Source organism: Urocitellus parryii, chromosome X (genome assembly GCF_045843805.1).
Source record: "Urocitellus parryii isolate mUroPar1 chromosome X, mUroPar1.hap1, whole genome shotgun sequence".
NCBI lineage: Eukaryota > Metazoa > Chordata > Mammalia > Rodentia > Sciuridae > Urocitellus > Urocitellus parryii.
The window spans coordinates 54,903,732-54,919,260 of record NC_135547.1 but is presented as its reverse complement, the minus strand read 5'-3'; the positions used below and the strand labels follow the sequence as shown (position 1 = coordinate 54,919,260).

The window sequence follows — 15,529 nt, the reverse complement described above, 5'->3', positions numbered from 1 at the left end:
TTCTTGACCCAGAACAAATCCTACTTCTCCCTTTAAATCTTCAAATAGCATATATCTAGGATACTTAGCAAAAAAGAAAAAGTAGCTCACAGTCTTATCTTTATGTTTTATGTCTTTCATATCAAGTATTTTGTAGCATTCACTACATTTAACAAAAACATAATTTGAACCTACTATTACAGAGATTATCAGTTAAATATATTAAATATAAATGATGTGCTTCAAAATGACCCTGAATTTAGTACTGTTATCTTCATTTTATCAATGGGGGACTGAGGTTCAGAAAGGTTATGTAAATTATCCAAGGTCACAAAGCTAGCATGCAGCAGAGTCAGAATCTGAACCCAAGTCCATTTGCCTCTGAACCTATGACCACTACTAAAAATATATTCCTTTATAGAATGTATACCGTGGACATAAAAAGACAGACCCACAGAATGAGAGACATTATTATTCAAGGATATAAATTACTATAAAGTAAAATAGGAATGCCATAAAAGAAACCCTTAAGGAATATAGAAAGTAATAGGAACTATAAGATAAAGTAGAAAGTGATTCCATAAGAAAGTTAAAAATAAAGTACTACAAGAGTTCAGATAAATTACTAGATGGAAACTGGGAGGAGGGTTTGCGCATCAGGATGAAGACAGGCTTCATAGAAAAGCTATGTGCTATGGGAAGAATGTTTACAAAAGAAGGAAAGCTGTGTGTGTGTGTGTGTGTGTGTGTGTGTGTGTGTGTCTTTCAATACTTAAGCAAAGTCAGAAGCAATACTGAGGCTGAGGGGGTAGTTGTGTTCAGAGAACAGGCAGTTTTCTAGTTTGACTATTCAAGCAAAATTTATAAACATGAATAGCGAACAGTAGGGCTGATGATAGTTCAATATCAGGAAGGCTTCAAATGCCTCTTTCTGTTTCTAATCAACACCAGATACACAAAGGAAAAAAGGGCCATGCAGACCTAGTTCATTATATATTCCATTTTTATGATTTCAACCTGGCTCTTACACCATTAATTTTTTAACTAACATAGGTGATCTCTCTCAGTAACCACAATATTTGATGGATTATTCTAGAATTTCTTCTCTCTGGAATACCTGTATGTAATTCCTACCTGCCCTTTTGTCAATGGAAAAAAAAAAAAAACATCTTTTGTTGATTAATGAGACATCAGCCCTTTTGTTTCTGACTTCAACCAGATTTTATATACTGTTTTTTTTTTCATGCCCCCCTCTAGTTGCAGAACAACAAAAATATCTACCTTAAGGCAACTCTACAACCTAAACTCCAGAAGTAACCCCTCACCATTTCCTTTAGAAGCAGATTCCTATAGTTTCCTCCCTTTATAGCAAGATTTGTAAGCTCAAATATAAGAAGCAGATTACAGATAAGACAATGGGTATGAAACAATTTAACCTATGGATCTATCAAAATGCCCATCTCATTATGCCATCTTTCAAAATACCCTGGGAACCTTATAGATTCTGTTGGCCTCCCACTTTGAAACCTTTTGTATATTGCACTTTGAGGTCCTATCTTTACCCTCTATCTATCTTCTTCTCCATTGACCTATGCTCCTTGAAGGCAGAAGCTGTTTTCATTGGTGAAAAAAGACATGAAAGTGATTTATTAAAATAAAATGTGTTAAGTATTAATAATACAGCTTTGGGAAGGAAGGAGATACCTAGGACAGCTTCTCCTAAGATTGATAGGAAGCTTAATCTTGATGGATATTTAGGAGCTTGCTGGGCACCCTAAAGAAAGGACACTCCAGCTCAAAGGAGTGGCATAAGCTTGACTTAGAGGTATTAAAGAAAAGTGTCTTAAGAAATTGCCAATTGTCCCTATATGAATAGAAGACAGGAATGCAGCAGATGACTTTTTAAAAGAAGGCAAGGAGGAGATCACAAAGGGCAACAGGAAGCCATCTGAAGGTTTTGAAGAGGGAAATAGCATGATCTCTGGTAACCATGAAGAACAATAGGTACAATGAGAAGTTGAAAACAGGGTAAACTGGCCAAGGCCTATAGCAATCACCAGTGTGTTAAATAATTGGTCTGAACTGAATGTATACTATGAGAAGGTAATAGTATAGGTAACTATGGAAGACAGTTTGTAATTGTGGTCCACCTCAGGCTTTGAATATAATCCTTGCTGCTCAGACACTGAGGCTTACTTTAAATGGACATGTTTTCTTTTCCTCTTCTTCATCTCCCCTTCCCTAACCTGGATGGGGGACAGGATTACCTTCTTCCTATCCAGACAGAGTTCTGGGTCTTTGAGCATACACCCTCCACAGGAACCAAGTAATTCAGACTTCAGAGATTAGCACCAGAAGATCTAAGGAAGGGCTATCTCCCAAATTAACAAGTAAATCACAACCCCCCACAGGAAACATCTGGAATGAATCACTTCTCTAAAAACCCCCGTTCTCAAGGATGGGCAGAATCACAGCCTCTGGGCTAAAGTCCCCGGAGTTTCTCTAGCAAAGCAATAAACCTTCTCAAAAATATGCCCTTTGGAGGCTGGGATACTTGTAGCTCACTGGCAGAATGCTTACCTAGCATGTGTGAGGCACTGGGTTCAATTCTTAGCACCACATATAAATAAATTAAATACAGGTCCATCTGCAACTAAAAAAAAATAGTTTTTTAAAATGTGTCCTTTTTATTGAATTGGCATTGAGGACAAAGAACAAGCTTTAGTAACAAATTGAGAGTTAATTAGGAAAAATCATCAACAGAATTTAATAAGTGATTGGATATGAAGGAATCTCTAATATTTCACTGGCTTCTGACATAGTCCTATTGAAGCCAGAGTTAGGTAGTCTGTAAAGATGGGTAAATTGAGTCAGGTCAGATCAAGGAGGGCAATTTGAATGAGTCTGGGAAGTTGGAGACTGCCCCCAGAGGGACTGAAATGCTTTCAGAGCCCTTCCTCCACCGAATCAAGATAACCAGCGCCCTCCCCCCAACCTGCTGCTAATGTAACCAGGAATTGGCCCTCCCTTCACTGAGTTGTAAAAGTTGTTAGTGTGTCCTGGGCTGCTCCGTCCTGCCCTTCCCCCTTCAGCTCTTGGGTTTTCCACCTTTTGGCCATCCCACCAAGCATTTCCTGGGACTTGTCACACACTCAGGAAGGAAAGAGATAAGGAGAAGAGAGAAGGAGAACAAAGGAAGCCTAAGACATATAAAAAAGGCAGAACACCTCACTTCTGGGGATACCAGGAATACTATATATTCTGAGGATACTATGCCCCTCTTCTCCCTCCCAGGAGAAGTCTGTGTTACTCTTTTTAAATAAACCCTGCCTTATATGCTTGCCTGGGCATGCTTCTCTAATGATATACTTCAACATATGAGGGAGCAGAACTCACAATGAGCCCAAAACTAGAAATAGAGAAGAGCTCAAGACCAACTTAAAATAAGCTTAAGATTCCCTTGTCTCTCCAAACTCCCTTAACACTAAACTCACCTTCTCTCCATCTAGCCTCCAGTTTAATATGTGTCCTCACTTATTCAATGAAAAGTCTAGCAAATGGCCTCCCAAAGAGTCTCTCTCTGTCCTAATCCAGATAAATCATGCCTAATATAAAGACAGATTACCTTCTGGAAAAAAATTTGTTGTAATTTGTAGGTAATTCTGTCATCTTGTGAACATCATACAGTGTAGGTACACAAACCTAACTCACTGTACACATAGCCACATGATATATATGCCATTGCTCATAGGCTATAAAACTGCACCACTTTACCATACTTAATCCTGTAGGCCACTGAAATTCAGCATTAAGTACTTGTGTATTTAAACAAAGCTAAATATATAGTAAAATGCTAATTGATAGGAATTTTTCAGGTCCACCTTAAGGAAACAGCATCTCCACCCCTAAAAGGTTATTTGGTGCATGACTATATTTCACAATGTGTGCTCCTCAAGCTCCCTTAACTGAATCTCCTGTGGTGCTAGATAAAAATGCAAATTTCTTGGCTACCTCCCAGACCTCAGGAATCACAATCCTGGAGTGGGATGGGAGGGGGGTACATATGCATTTTCATGCACTGTCAGGTTTGAGAACCTTTATCCTTATCTAACCTAAATACCTATCAAATGTATGTTTCTTAAATCCTGTTTTTATTCTATCACTCCTTGCCCAAACTAATTTTTTTATATTCTTTCTGAACTTCCAGACCCTCTTTCAACTTGGTTTTATAAATCCTTCTAATATACATTATCTGTTCCAACAAAGTCAACCTCATCTCATTTCCCTCTTTCCTACCCCCACACACATTGTGGTTCTCTTTCCAGGTCTTTAAATTTACTATTACTTCAAGATCTTGAGAGCTTCTCCCTATTGAAATCCAAATCCTCGAATCCTTGAATCCTCATAAGGAAAGATTCCAGAAAACCAAGTTTAGGTCCAGAAATATGCATGAATTTTCCCCTAATTACATCAACCCTCCTTCCCTTTCTCTCCCACTTATGAATTCCTATTACACTTATAGGTAGTGTGGACAATTTAATATATTGATTATTTCAACATGTCTTATCTAACATAAACTTTCTAGTCATCAATGTACCTAGTAAAATTCTTGGCACATAAAAAAACACTAAATAAATATCCAAAAGGTCGATGGCTTTTTTTCCCTCTAGATGTCACATGAATTAAAGAAAATGTGTTTTTAAAAGCAAAACAGATACGAATACATGCACTGTTCTAGATACCTCTGTGCTCAAAGATATTAAAGATAATGTTTGCTATCCTTTTCTCTAAATAAAGAATACTCAGGCTGGGGTTGTGGCTCAGTGGCAGAGAGTTTGCCTAGCATGTGTAAGGTACTGGGTTCGATTCTCAGCACCATATATCAATAAATAAAATAAAGGTCCATTGACAACTTAAAAAATATTTTAAAAAAGAATGCTCAATCAAGACAGCAAATTACAGTTAGCTCTCAATCACAATATAGGCCAATTTTAAGATGTTATATAATAGTGCATCATATAATTACAGAACTAAAATATACTACACCTTGAGTACAAAACCAATAAAGGAAAAAAAAACCTTAGTAGATAATTTAAGCAAATGATTTCAAATATCTATTTAATAAATGAACCCAAAATAAATATGACTTGCCCAAACTCAAAGAGCTGATTAATAGCACCCAACAAAAACAAGCATCCAGGCCCCCTGACTGCATGGCAAATGTCATTTTCATTACATTATATGCCCAGTGATACTAAAGTCAAATTCAGATTGCCTAATAAGCATTCCTATATGTGCCGGAGCAAGCCTGTAATCCCAGTGCCTAGGGGAGATAAAGGGTTGAGGCAGGAGGATCAAGAAGAGTTCAAAGCCAGCCTCCAGCAGCTTATCCAGGCCCTAAGCAGATCAGCAAGACCCAGTCTCAAATTTTTACAATATATAAAAAGAGCTGGGGATGTGGCTCAGTTATTGAGTGCCCCTGGGTTCAGTTCCTGGTATAATTTTAAAAAAAAAAAAAAAGAACTCCAATGTACATAAACCAATACTTTAGGAGTCTTCCTCTGCCATACTGAGAAACTGAGGTACAATGTACAATTTCATGAGACTCACACAGACTGACCCAAGAGTACTTCCAAAAAACAAAAGGTAAAACCTTCTAAGAAAATATACCAGCATTCTAGTTCTAAACCATATCCCAAAACAAAACAGAGACAAATCCTAATCACCTGATCTTAACATGAATCCCATTGCTTTGGTAAAATATATGCCAAAAGAAGAACCAAACATATACAATACTATACTAACAACAATCATAATTCCCCAAAGCACAAATTTATATCTAAGGTTAAAACACATCTTTTGTACTTACCATAACTTTACTTCCAACTATCTGCATGCAGTGGTCAACGAAGAGAGGTTATGGTGTAAAAAAAAACAAACAGCAACAATATTAGTAATCAGAAGCTTTTTCACAGAAGTGTTTAGTAAATTATTAGTAAATAGCTAACCCTACTTACACTTTGAATACTTTAGATTTAAAAGTTAAAACAAATCAATAAATATTCATTTCTACCATATTTCAAAAATATGTCCTCTATGGAATAAGGATTCCAAAATAAAGGATAATTTTGAGAATTTTTTAATGTATTTTAATGAGCTTCTCTTATAATACAATCTAAATATCAAGTCATGCAAAGTTAATAGCAATCTGGAATCAGCTCACAGCCCCTCAAAAAAATTATCAATATAAAATTGATTTTTTTTCAAATATTGCCCTTTTTTCTTTCTTTGTTATGACAAGTATACTATTAAGGTTAAAATACGGTGTTTTAAAACAAACTGTCACATTTAAAGTCATGCATTAAGTTCAGAAGTAAACTTTAGGTTGAAAACTGGAATATTTTATCTGTTATAAATTTAAGGGTTATACTATTGTTTTATCTTATACTTGAAAATTACAAAGAAAGATTGCTTGTTATTCTAGTTTTCTAGGTCATCCTAGAATTTCTATTATAAAAACAGAGTTTTCTATATAATGTGAGGACAATGAAGATTTTATATATAAATATAAATGCTTATATTCACTGGGAGGAAATAATTCAAAATCTCAATATTGAGCTTTAGATAAGAGAATCTGAGAGGAAAAGATGTGTTTAAGAAAACAAGAAGTAAACTCATAGTCCTAAACATAATTTTATGCCAAAATCTAAATATAAATCAAATCACTGTTATCAGATTCCCACATTTGAATATCAAGCAGTGTCCAAAAAAGAACTAATCCACAATCTAAAACCATTAATCTGATAGCGGTTATTATCAAGATGCGTTCTATTTGTCAGCCAGTGCTTTAAAAATAAAAATTAAATTTAATTGCAACCCCAGTAAGAATCCCAAATGAAACACGATATGACAAGATGCAAAAAGATAATGACAGTTTCCAAGTAAATTATTTCAGAGGAATCCATGAATCTCCAAATGGAGAAGCAGGTTTCTTAAATATTCATTCAACAGACTATTTACAGTCAGTGATTATTTAGTTGAATAAAAGCCTCTTTGGTGCCATTAACACTCTTCTGAATTGAAAGATATGCTATTGACCTAAATTATTTCCTCCCACCAAAAAAGACAGAGGTTGTATTTGTCCCTTGTCTATTTAGCACAGACATAAGACTAAAAAGAGAAGGCAAGCCTGTCTCAACAATTAAGGCAGGTCTATACTCAGTGAAATAACCACAATATGGCCCATTTAATGATTCATTTAGATTGCAAAATGACTGCATTTAGCTAAAGCACATACAGCATTAGATTAGATTGATTAGCCAAGGGAAGCTAAGATAAACTAGTTTGGTCATGTCTGGGTTTAATTGTTTCATCATATCCAGACCATAGCTGGAAATGACCCAAGAAAGAAAGTCTCTGATAATGGCAAAAGCAAAACTATAATAAATGCATACACACACACATATACAGATGCACTACAACTTTTAAGTACTTGTTATATAAGTAAGTCTAGCAAATCTGTGAATACAGTTGGTTTCACTTCTTAAATTATTTCCGAGATTTTTTTAATCAATGATTCTTCTCAAAGGTTCCTATGTCTTCAAAAATATAATCTCACATATTCTAAAATCTCAACTTCAAAGACTGTGATTTAAATTAGAAATAAACTAAATTCTTGGTATTCTAAGGAAATCACTGGCATTTGGCAAACTAATGTTAAGACTTCAGTGAATAACTTTTCCTAAGTGTCAAAATATGCTGTTAAATATGTAAAACCCTCTATAAATCTCCAACATGTTGTGCCTGTTTCAGGATTATGAATCGGTAGGATAATTTCTGCAATATTAACAAAGCACAGTTTTCCATTTCTAAAAACATGCTCAGGTTTTGAAAATAGAGTGTCTCCCAGGTTACCTGTGGCTTAATCATCCACATATACTGCTAGCCTAGGTCAGTCCATAACCACACTTCCTACAGTAATCAAAGAGTCCAACTCATGATGGGCCAATGGCACAAACCTGTAATCCCAGAGGCTCGGCAGGCTGAGGCAGGAGTTCAAAGCCAGCCTCAGCAACTCTGCAAGGCCCTAAGCAACCTAGTGAGACCCTATCTCTAAATAAGATGTTTTTTTAAAGGGCTGGGGGTGTGGCCCGGTGGTTGAGCACCCTTGGGTTCTGTTCCCACCAACAATAAAAAAAAAAAAAAGAGCACAACTCATAGGAGATAAATGCAGACAGGTGGTTCTTCTCTACCCACCTATTTGGAGTTCACTCATTACTGACAGAGTTACTCAAGGTACTTTTTCCTATAACACTCATATGGTTTTTCTCTACTATGAATTAAGAAAAAAACTAAGTCATGGTTTACATCATTACCTTGTGATTTCCTTAATATTCTCTTATTCCATGTTAATTTTAATAAAGTTAATTATACAACAAAAGAGTCTTGTTTGCTTTAGAAACAGGTTTTGACCATATTTCTGTATATTGTTTCATCTCTCTTTAATGTCCTTACCCGAGAACCCAAGGAGCATAATGGACATTTCTCACTGAGCTCACATTATGTTCTTTTGGTTTTAGATCCCATACCAAAGGACTAATGCAGGTGATTAAATGGGAAAATATACAATTTATGTTTGACTTTTAATTGCCACGTTTTACACTTGAGTCTAAAACATTTTTCTATCAGGGACTCCAGCCCTTAACTTTGCTTTAAATGAGGAAACCTTTCCCCCCATACCAGGGATAGAAACCAGAGCCTGACACATGCTAGATAAGCACTCTACCACTGAGCTACATTCCCAGACCTAAACAAGTAAACATTTTTAATGAGTGCATCAATATAATGCAAAAGTAAGGGTAAAAAAGTACAAGACATACAAAGCACAACCAAAGCCTAATGAAAGATAGCAGGATGGGAAGGAAGCCTGGTTATATGGGGGAAAACAGTCATACATTCAATAATAATTGGTGCAAATTTTATTGTCCTGATCATGAAAAGGTCAAGGGAATAGAATATTGTTTTTCACTGAATGCCATCCCTCTCACCTTTAAAAAGAAATAATAATTTTCAGAGTTTTAATGATAGAAAACAGTACTAATTAATGTATCCCCAAGGTGAGAAAGCTTCAAAACATACTTGTCAACAGGCTTTCTTCCATCATAATATTTGGTCCATGGAAAACAAATATAATCTTGGAACTGTTATGAATGTGCTATGCATATATGAGGTGCTCATACTTATGCTGAATGAAACAAATAAGGACAAATACTCAGTAGTACTGGTTTTGAGGCTGGTGACTTAAACATAAAATTTTCATGTCTTTTGAGAACATTCCATTTCCATCTTCTGAGAAAAGCAGATTTAATGAGCTCATCTAATATTTAACAAATCTGCATTTTAATCTGAAAATGAATATATAACTTAAAGTATGCATTTCCTTGATCACTTGAAGAGGAAACTATGAGAATAAATGCAAACAACTTCTTCATACAGATCAGATAATAATCAAAAGGTCAAAGTAGAAGAGCATCATTTATATATAATTTCCACTATAGTCATTCCCACTTACACAAACAATGACCCAAATAAGCCAGAGACACTAACAAAATCCTATCATTAAAAATATTATATGACTAGTCATATAGTATTATCTGTACTTTGCATTCAGATTTAGTTATATAGATTTACAAGCATACTAGCCTTTAGGTATTTGAAAAATAACACTAAATGTACACCCTGCATTTCCTAAAGCATTTTACTGTGAACAATAACTTGAGTGCAAAAATGAGAAGAGATTCATCAGAATTTCAAAGTAAAACCCTATGCATCACCTAATTCTATTGAAAACGACGCTCATGGCAAATTTCACTTATCACTTGAAACATATTTCTGCCCTTGGATACCAGAAGCAAATTAAAAAACATGCTGTTGCTCTGCTCTGGCAGAGCTGCAATGCGTTATCTTTAAATGGTTCAGCATTCAGATTTAGCTTGCTTAAAGTACAATATAGAATCAATACAATTGCAAAATTCAGTAATTGCTAATAGCATTAATAGCATAGCCAAATAACATTAGAATATAATTTTCCAATGAAGATATTTAGTGGTCAACTCTTCAAGTGTAGAATGTTTTAAATGTGCATGTCTACATACATATATATGCATATACCTACAGATAAAATCACTGTATATACACACTCATACACACACATACACATCCACTGATTTTATGATCTCTCTGTATGAAAAGCTGTTTCTTTATAGAAATGTAAAAGACACATTTTGCCCTTTCAAAAATACATGTTTCTAATAAAAAATTAAACCCAAAGACTTATTTTGGAAGTGCCTTAAAAGGTGAAAAAAGCAAAATACTCTATTAAAACAGTAAGTTTTTCCCATTGATAAAAAGTCCTTTCAATAAACCTACTTTCAAGTCTTGAAACTCACACAGATTTGATTAAAGTTCCTATTAAGCACTTTCATTTATATTGAACAAAGCTGTACAATAACAATTATGAGGCAGCTTACACAGTTTGCATTATATAAATGATGAAAAAAGCCAACAACACTACATATTAAAAAGCATTGCTAAAAATTACATGCAAGCAGACACTAGACATGTAGCTTTAATGTCAACTTAATTAAAGATGACTATATTGTTTCTTATATTCTCCCTCAAAATACAAAATTTTTATCTAACAATCCATACATTAAGTGAAATACCTGCAAAATGCTGTCAATTTTTAGTAATTGCACAAAGCCTCTGCCCTGAAACTCACTGAATTACTTCAAGAGCCTGCTGTCCTTTCTAAGCTTTCTTGTTTATAATAATGAGAGCTTCTCATTTCCAAAGATGAACAGTTTCATTTTGAAATATATAAATGTATAAAAATCAAACACAAATTGTTTCCTAAATAGTCTGAATACATTGCAGCAAGAATTTGAACATCTGAGGTTTGTTCATCTTTTAAGTAGATAATGCTTAAGCTCATTCAGTTGGTACCAGGAAAGTTTCTCTACTTACAGATTTGGCAGTAGCAGAAATATACTGGACAACCATCTCACGCTTGGTGGTAAAATCTTTGTTTCGTAAAGGAGCTTTTTTTTCTTCATTAAGGTTCATGTCCTCCTGTTAGAAAGAACATTCACTGTGAGCATTGATAAATTTCTGCCTAAGAATTTCTAAAGTGATGAATAAATATTAATGATGTCTATGTCTTAAAACATTAAGTCATTCTGTAACTAACAATTCTTTTTTTCTGGATATTTCACTATTATTTTTTACCCTAAGATACCATAATAACAAATATTAATAAAAATCTACTTCTTAAATAAATACTTCCTGCTATAACAAACAAAACTCTTTTTTTCTGGATACTTCACTATTATTTTTCACTCTAGATTCCACAACCTTGCATAAATTTTACCATGTACCCAAGGTTTATATTACTACCAAGTCAATCAGTAAACAGGGAGAAAAAGGTATTTTTAAACTATTCCACAGAATAAATTGGCAGTTTAGAGCATAGATATACATTATACTGCCCTACCAAAGCTATTTGTTTAACTTGATAGCAAAAGCAAATACACACATACAAATTGCTTAGGATTACTATTATCGAAGAAAGCAAATATGATTGGCAAAGAGGGAATATGCATCCATAACATATCCCTGAAGAAAAATTCATAATAAGTTGTTGGATTTAAAAAAGAAAAAAGAGAAATATAATTAGGGGGGGATAACAAAAATCACTAAATGGGCTAAGGAGCTGAATAGACACTTCTCAGAAGAAGATATACAATCGATCAACAAATATATGAAAAATGTTAAACATCTCTAGTAATTACAGAAATGAAAATTGAAACTAAGATTTCATCTCATGCCAGTCAGAATGGCAGTTATCAAGAATACAAACAACAATAAGTACTGGTGAGGATGTGGAGGAAAAGGCACACTCATACATTGCTGGTAGGACTGCAAACTGGTGCAAGCAATCTGGAAAGCAGTATGGAGATTTTTTGGAAAATTTTGAATGGAATCACCATTTGACCCAGCTATCCCACTCCTCGATCTATATCCAAAAAACTTAAAATCAGCATACTATAGTAACGCAGCAACATCAGTGTTTATAGCAGCTCAATTCACAATAGCTAAACTGTGGAAGAAACCTAGATGCCCTTCAATAGATGAATGGATAAAGAAACTGTGGTATATATACACAATGGAGTATTAGCATTAAAAGAGAATAAAATTATGGCATCTGCAGATAAATGGATGGCATTGGAGAATATCTTGCTAAGCGAAGTAAGCCAATCCCAAAAAGCCAAAACCCGAATGTTCTCTCTGATAAGTGGATGCTGATCCATAAAGCAGTGAGGGCATGGGAAAAATGGAGGAACTTTGATGGGCAAAGGTGGGGAGAGGCAGGGAGGGGGTATGGGGGGAGAAAAGATGGTGGAATGAGATGAACAACATCATCCTACCTAGGTACATGTATGACTGCACATATGATACAACACTATGTTGTATACAACCAGAGAAATAAAAAGTTGTGCTGCAACTGTGTACAATGAATCAAAATGCATTCTGTCATATATAACTAATTAAATAATTTTTTATAAAATTTTTAAAATGACTCACTGGACAGAAAAATATTCACTTATAAGAACACACTGAGGTTCAGTAAACTTTATGAGATTGGGAATATACCTTTATTTTGTGAATATGCACACATATAACACTTTCATTACACAAATTATTTTTCTTCATTTTGAAACTTATGTTAACACCCACAACAGAAAAAGACACCCTGGATGGGATTGCAAAACCAAGATGGAAATGATTATGCTTCAAAATGGAAAAGTGAAAAGAAAACAGAGAATGGGCCAAAGTGTTTAGAAATTCTGTCTGTCAAGGGATGGATACTCACATGGAAAGAAACTTTTACAACTCAATGAAAAGACAAATATCTTAATTACAAATGGTCAAAGTATTTGAGCTTACATTTTTCTTAAGATATGAAAATGGCCAATAAGCATATGAAAAGATGTTCAACATCATTATTTATTAGGGAAATGCAAAGGAAAACCACAATATGATCCCCCTTCTCTCTAAAACAGCTTGAATAAAATAGATTAAAATAATAAATGTTGGAAAGAAGGGATGGGGAGGATACAGAGCTTCTTAGCATGTTCAAGGTCCTGGGTTCACTCCCCAGTACCACTAAATAAACAACAACAAATGTTAGAGAAGGGTTGTCAAGAAACACTAACCTATTGCTGGTGGGAATGTAAAACAATGCAGCCAGCCATTTTGATAAAACAATGTGCCAATTTCTTGAGAAGTCACACTTACTATTCAGATCATATACCCAAGAAAGATGAAAATATCTGTACACCAAAACTTGCACATGAATGTTTATAGCAGCATTATTACTAATAGTCAAAGAGTAGAAACAATTCAAGTGTCCATCAAGTACTGACTAAATTAACAAAATGTGGTATATCCATATAAATTTGTCATATACAATAGTATTCAGCCATAAAAAGGAATAAAGTATTGTTATAAAATGAATGAGCCTTAAAATTATACTATGCAAGTAAAAGAAACCAGTCACAAAAACCACATGTTGTATGATGCCATCAATAAAAAATCAAATCTACAGAATTAGAAAATAGATTATTGGTTGCCAAGGCCCAGAAAAGAATATTAAATTATGACTGTTTATGGGTATGGTGTTTCTTTCTGAGGGGATGCAACTGTTCTAAAACAGTTTGATTGTTATGGTGATCTTTGAAATATACCAAGTAACACCAAAGTGTACACTTTAAAAGGATGAGTTTTATGTTATGTGAATTATATCTTAATTTATTTTACATTCCTGAGTTTTAATTTTGATTGATATATAATTGCACATATCCTTGGAGTACAATACCATCTTTGGATACATGTAATGATTGAATCAGGGTTGCTTGCATATCTATGATCTTAAACGTTTGTCATTTCTTTATGGCATTGGAATATCCAAAATGATCTCGAGTGTCCTAGCTCTTTTGAAATATAGAAAACATTATTTTTAAACTATAGACACATTACTATATAATAGAACACCGGGACTTAACTGACCAACCTTTCCCTATCCTATCTCCCCCTTACTGCCTCTTAGCCTCTGTTAACTACTATTCTATTCTCAAATTCTATGAGAAAATAAATTAGTGGGAATGTAAATTAGTATAGCCACTGTGGAAAAAAGCATGACGTTTCCTTCAGAAATTAAAACAATCATGGGGCTGGGAATATAGCTCGGCTGGTAGAGTACTTGCCTCACATGCACAAGGCCCTGGGTTCAATCCCCAGCACCACAACAACAACAAAGAAAAGAAATTAAAACAGTCGTATGATCCAGCAATCCCACTACTGGGTATATATGCAAAGAAAATGAAATCAGTGGTCAAAGAGACATCTGCACTCCCAAGTTCAATGCAGCACTCTTTACAACAACCAAGAAACAGAAACAACTTAAGTGTCCATCAACCGATGAATACAAAAAGAAAATGTGGTGCATATAAAAAGTGAACACTATTTGGTTAAAAAAAAAGAATGAAATCCTATCATTTGTGACAAAATGGATAAAACTGGAGATCATGACATTAAGTGAAATAAGTTTAGGCACAGAAAGATCAAGAAATACCTCACGTTCTTTGTCATATATGGAGTCAAAAAATTTTACCTCACGTTCTTTGTCATATATGGAGTCAAAAAATTTTATCTTAATTTTTAAAAAATCAATATTTTATTTCTTTATCCTTTCCGTAATTCTGACAATTCTATTTTCAATAAAGTAAATTTCTTTACAAAGAATAATACTAAAGCTATTTTAGAGACTCATATGTGATAATGTGGTGGAAAAACCAAAGAATCCATGAAAAGTAACAAAGTGTCATTTATCTATTGGATACAGATCCCCCTAATATACAAAACCCAAAATGTTCTGAAATCCAAAACTTTTAGGATATCATTCTGAAACCTTTTGAATGTTAATATGACATTGAAAACATTTCAGATTTTAGAGCCTTTCAGTTTTCTAATTAGGAATGCTCAACCAGTAAAGCCTATGCATATACTACAAAATGTGAAAAACTCTAAAATACTTCTGGTCCCACACACTTTGGATAAGGTATACCGTAGTTAACTTTAGTGACAGAAAACATCACCTGACCTATATTTGTACCCACTGCAGTGATTCTTATTACTATACACAGTCAATATCTATAAATTTCATGTTATATATACAAGTTCTTTTCCATACTCATCTGGATCACTGTCTCTACTCTTACCTTTTCTATCTTATATCCATATTTTTTTCATTTGTATAGCTTTTTAAAAACTTACTAGAAAGCAGAAAATACATTCTGCCTCTCCCTCTCTTAGTTTCTAGCATTGTTGAATCCAAACAGAATCAGAGTAACTAGTCTGGACAGCACTTTCATAACTCCACAGATGCTCATCTATGTTCTACAACTATATCAACTGGCAGGGAACTCACTAC

At 34.3% G+C, this 15,529-nt stretch overlaps 1 protein-coding gene across 1 annotated transcript in view; it reads right to left on the bottom strand.

Moving 5' to 3' along the window:
- Diaph2 (diaphanous related formin 2) overlaps positions 1 to 15,529 on the bottom strand; it is an 821,535-nt gene that overhangs the window by 739,462 nt on the left and 66,544 nt on the right. The window contains exons 4-5 of the mRNA XM_077793878.1: positions 11,005 to 11,109; positions 5,849 to 5,869 (exon numbers count right to left, since the gene is read on the bottom strand). Of these exons, the coding sequence (XP_077650004.1) occupies positions 5,849 to 5,869; positions 11,005 to 11,109 (126 nt within the window). The remainder of the gene's footprint in view (positions 1 to 5,848; positions 5,870 to 11,004; positions 11,110 to 15,529) is intronic.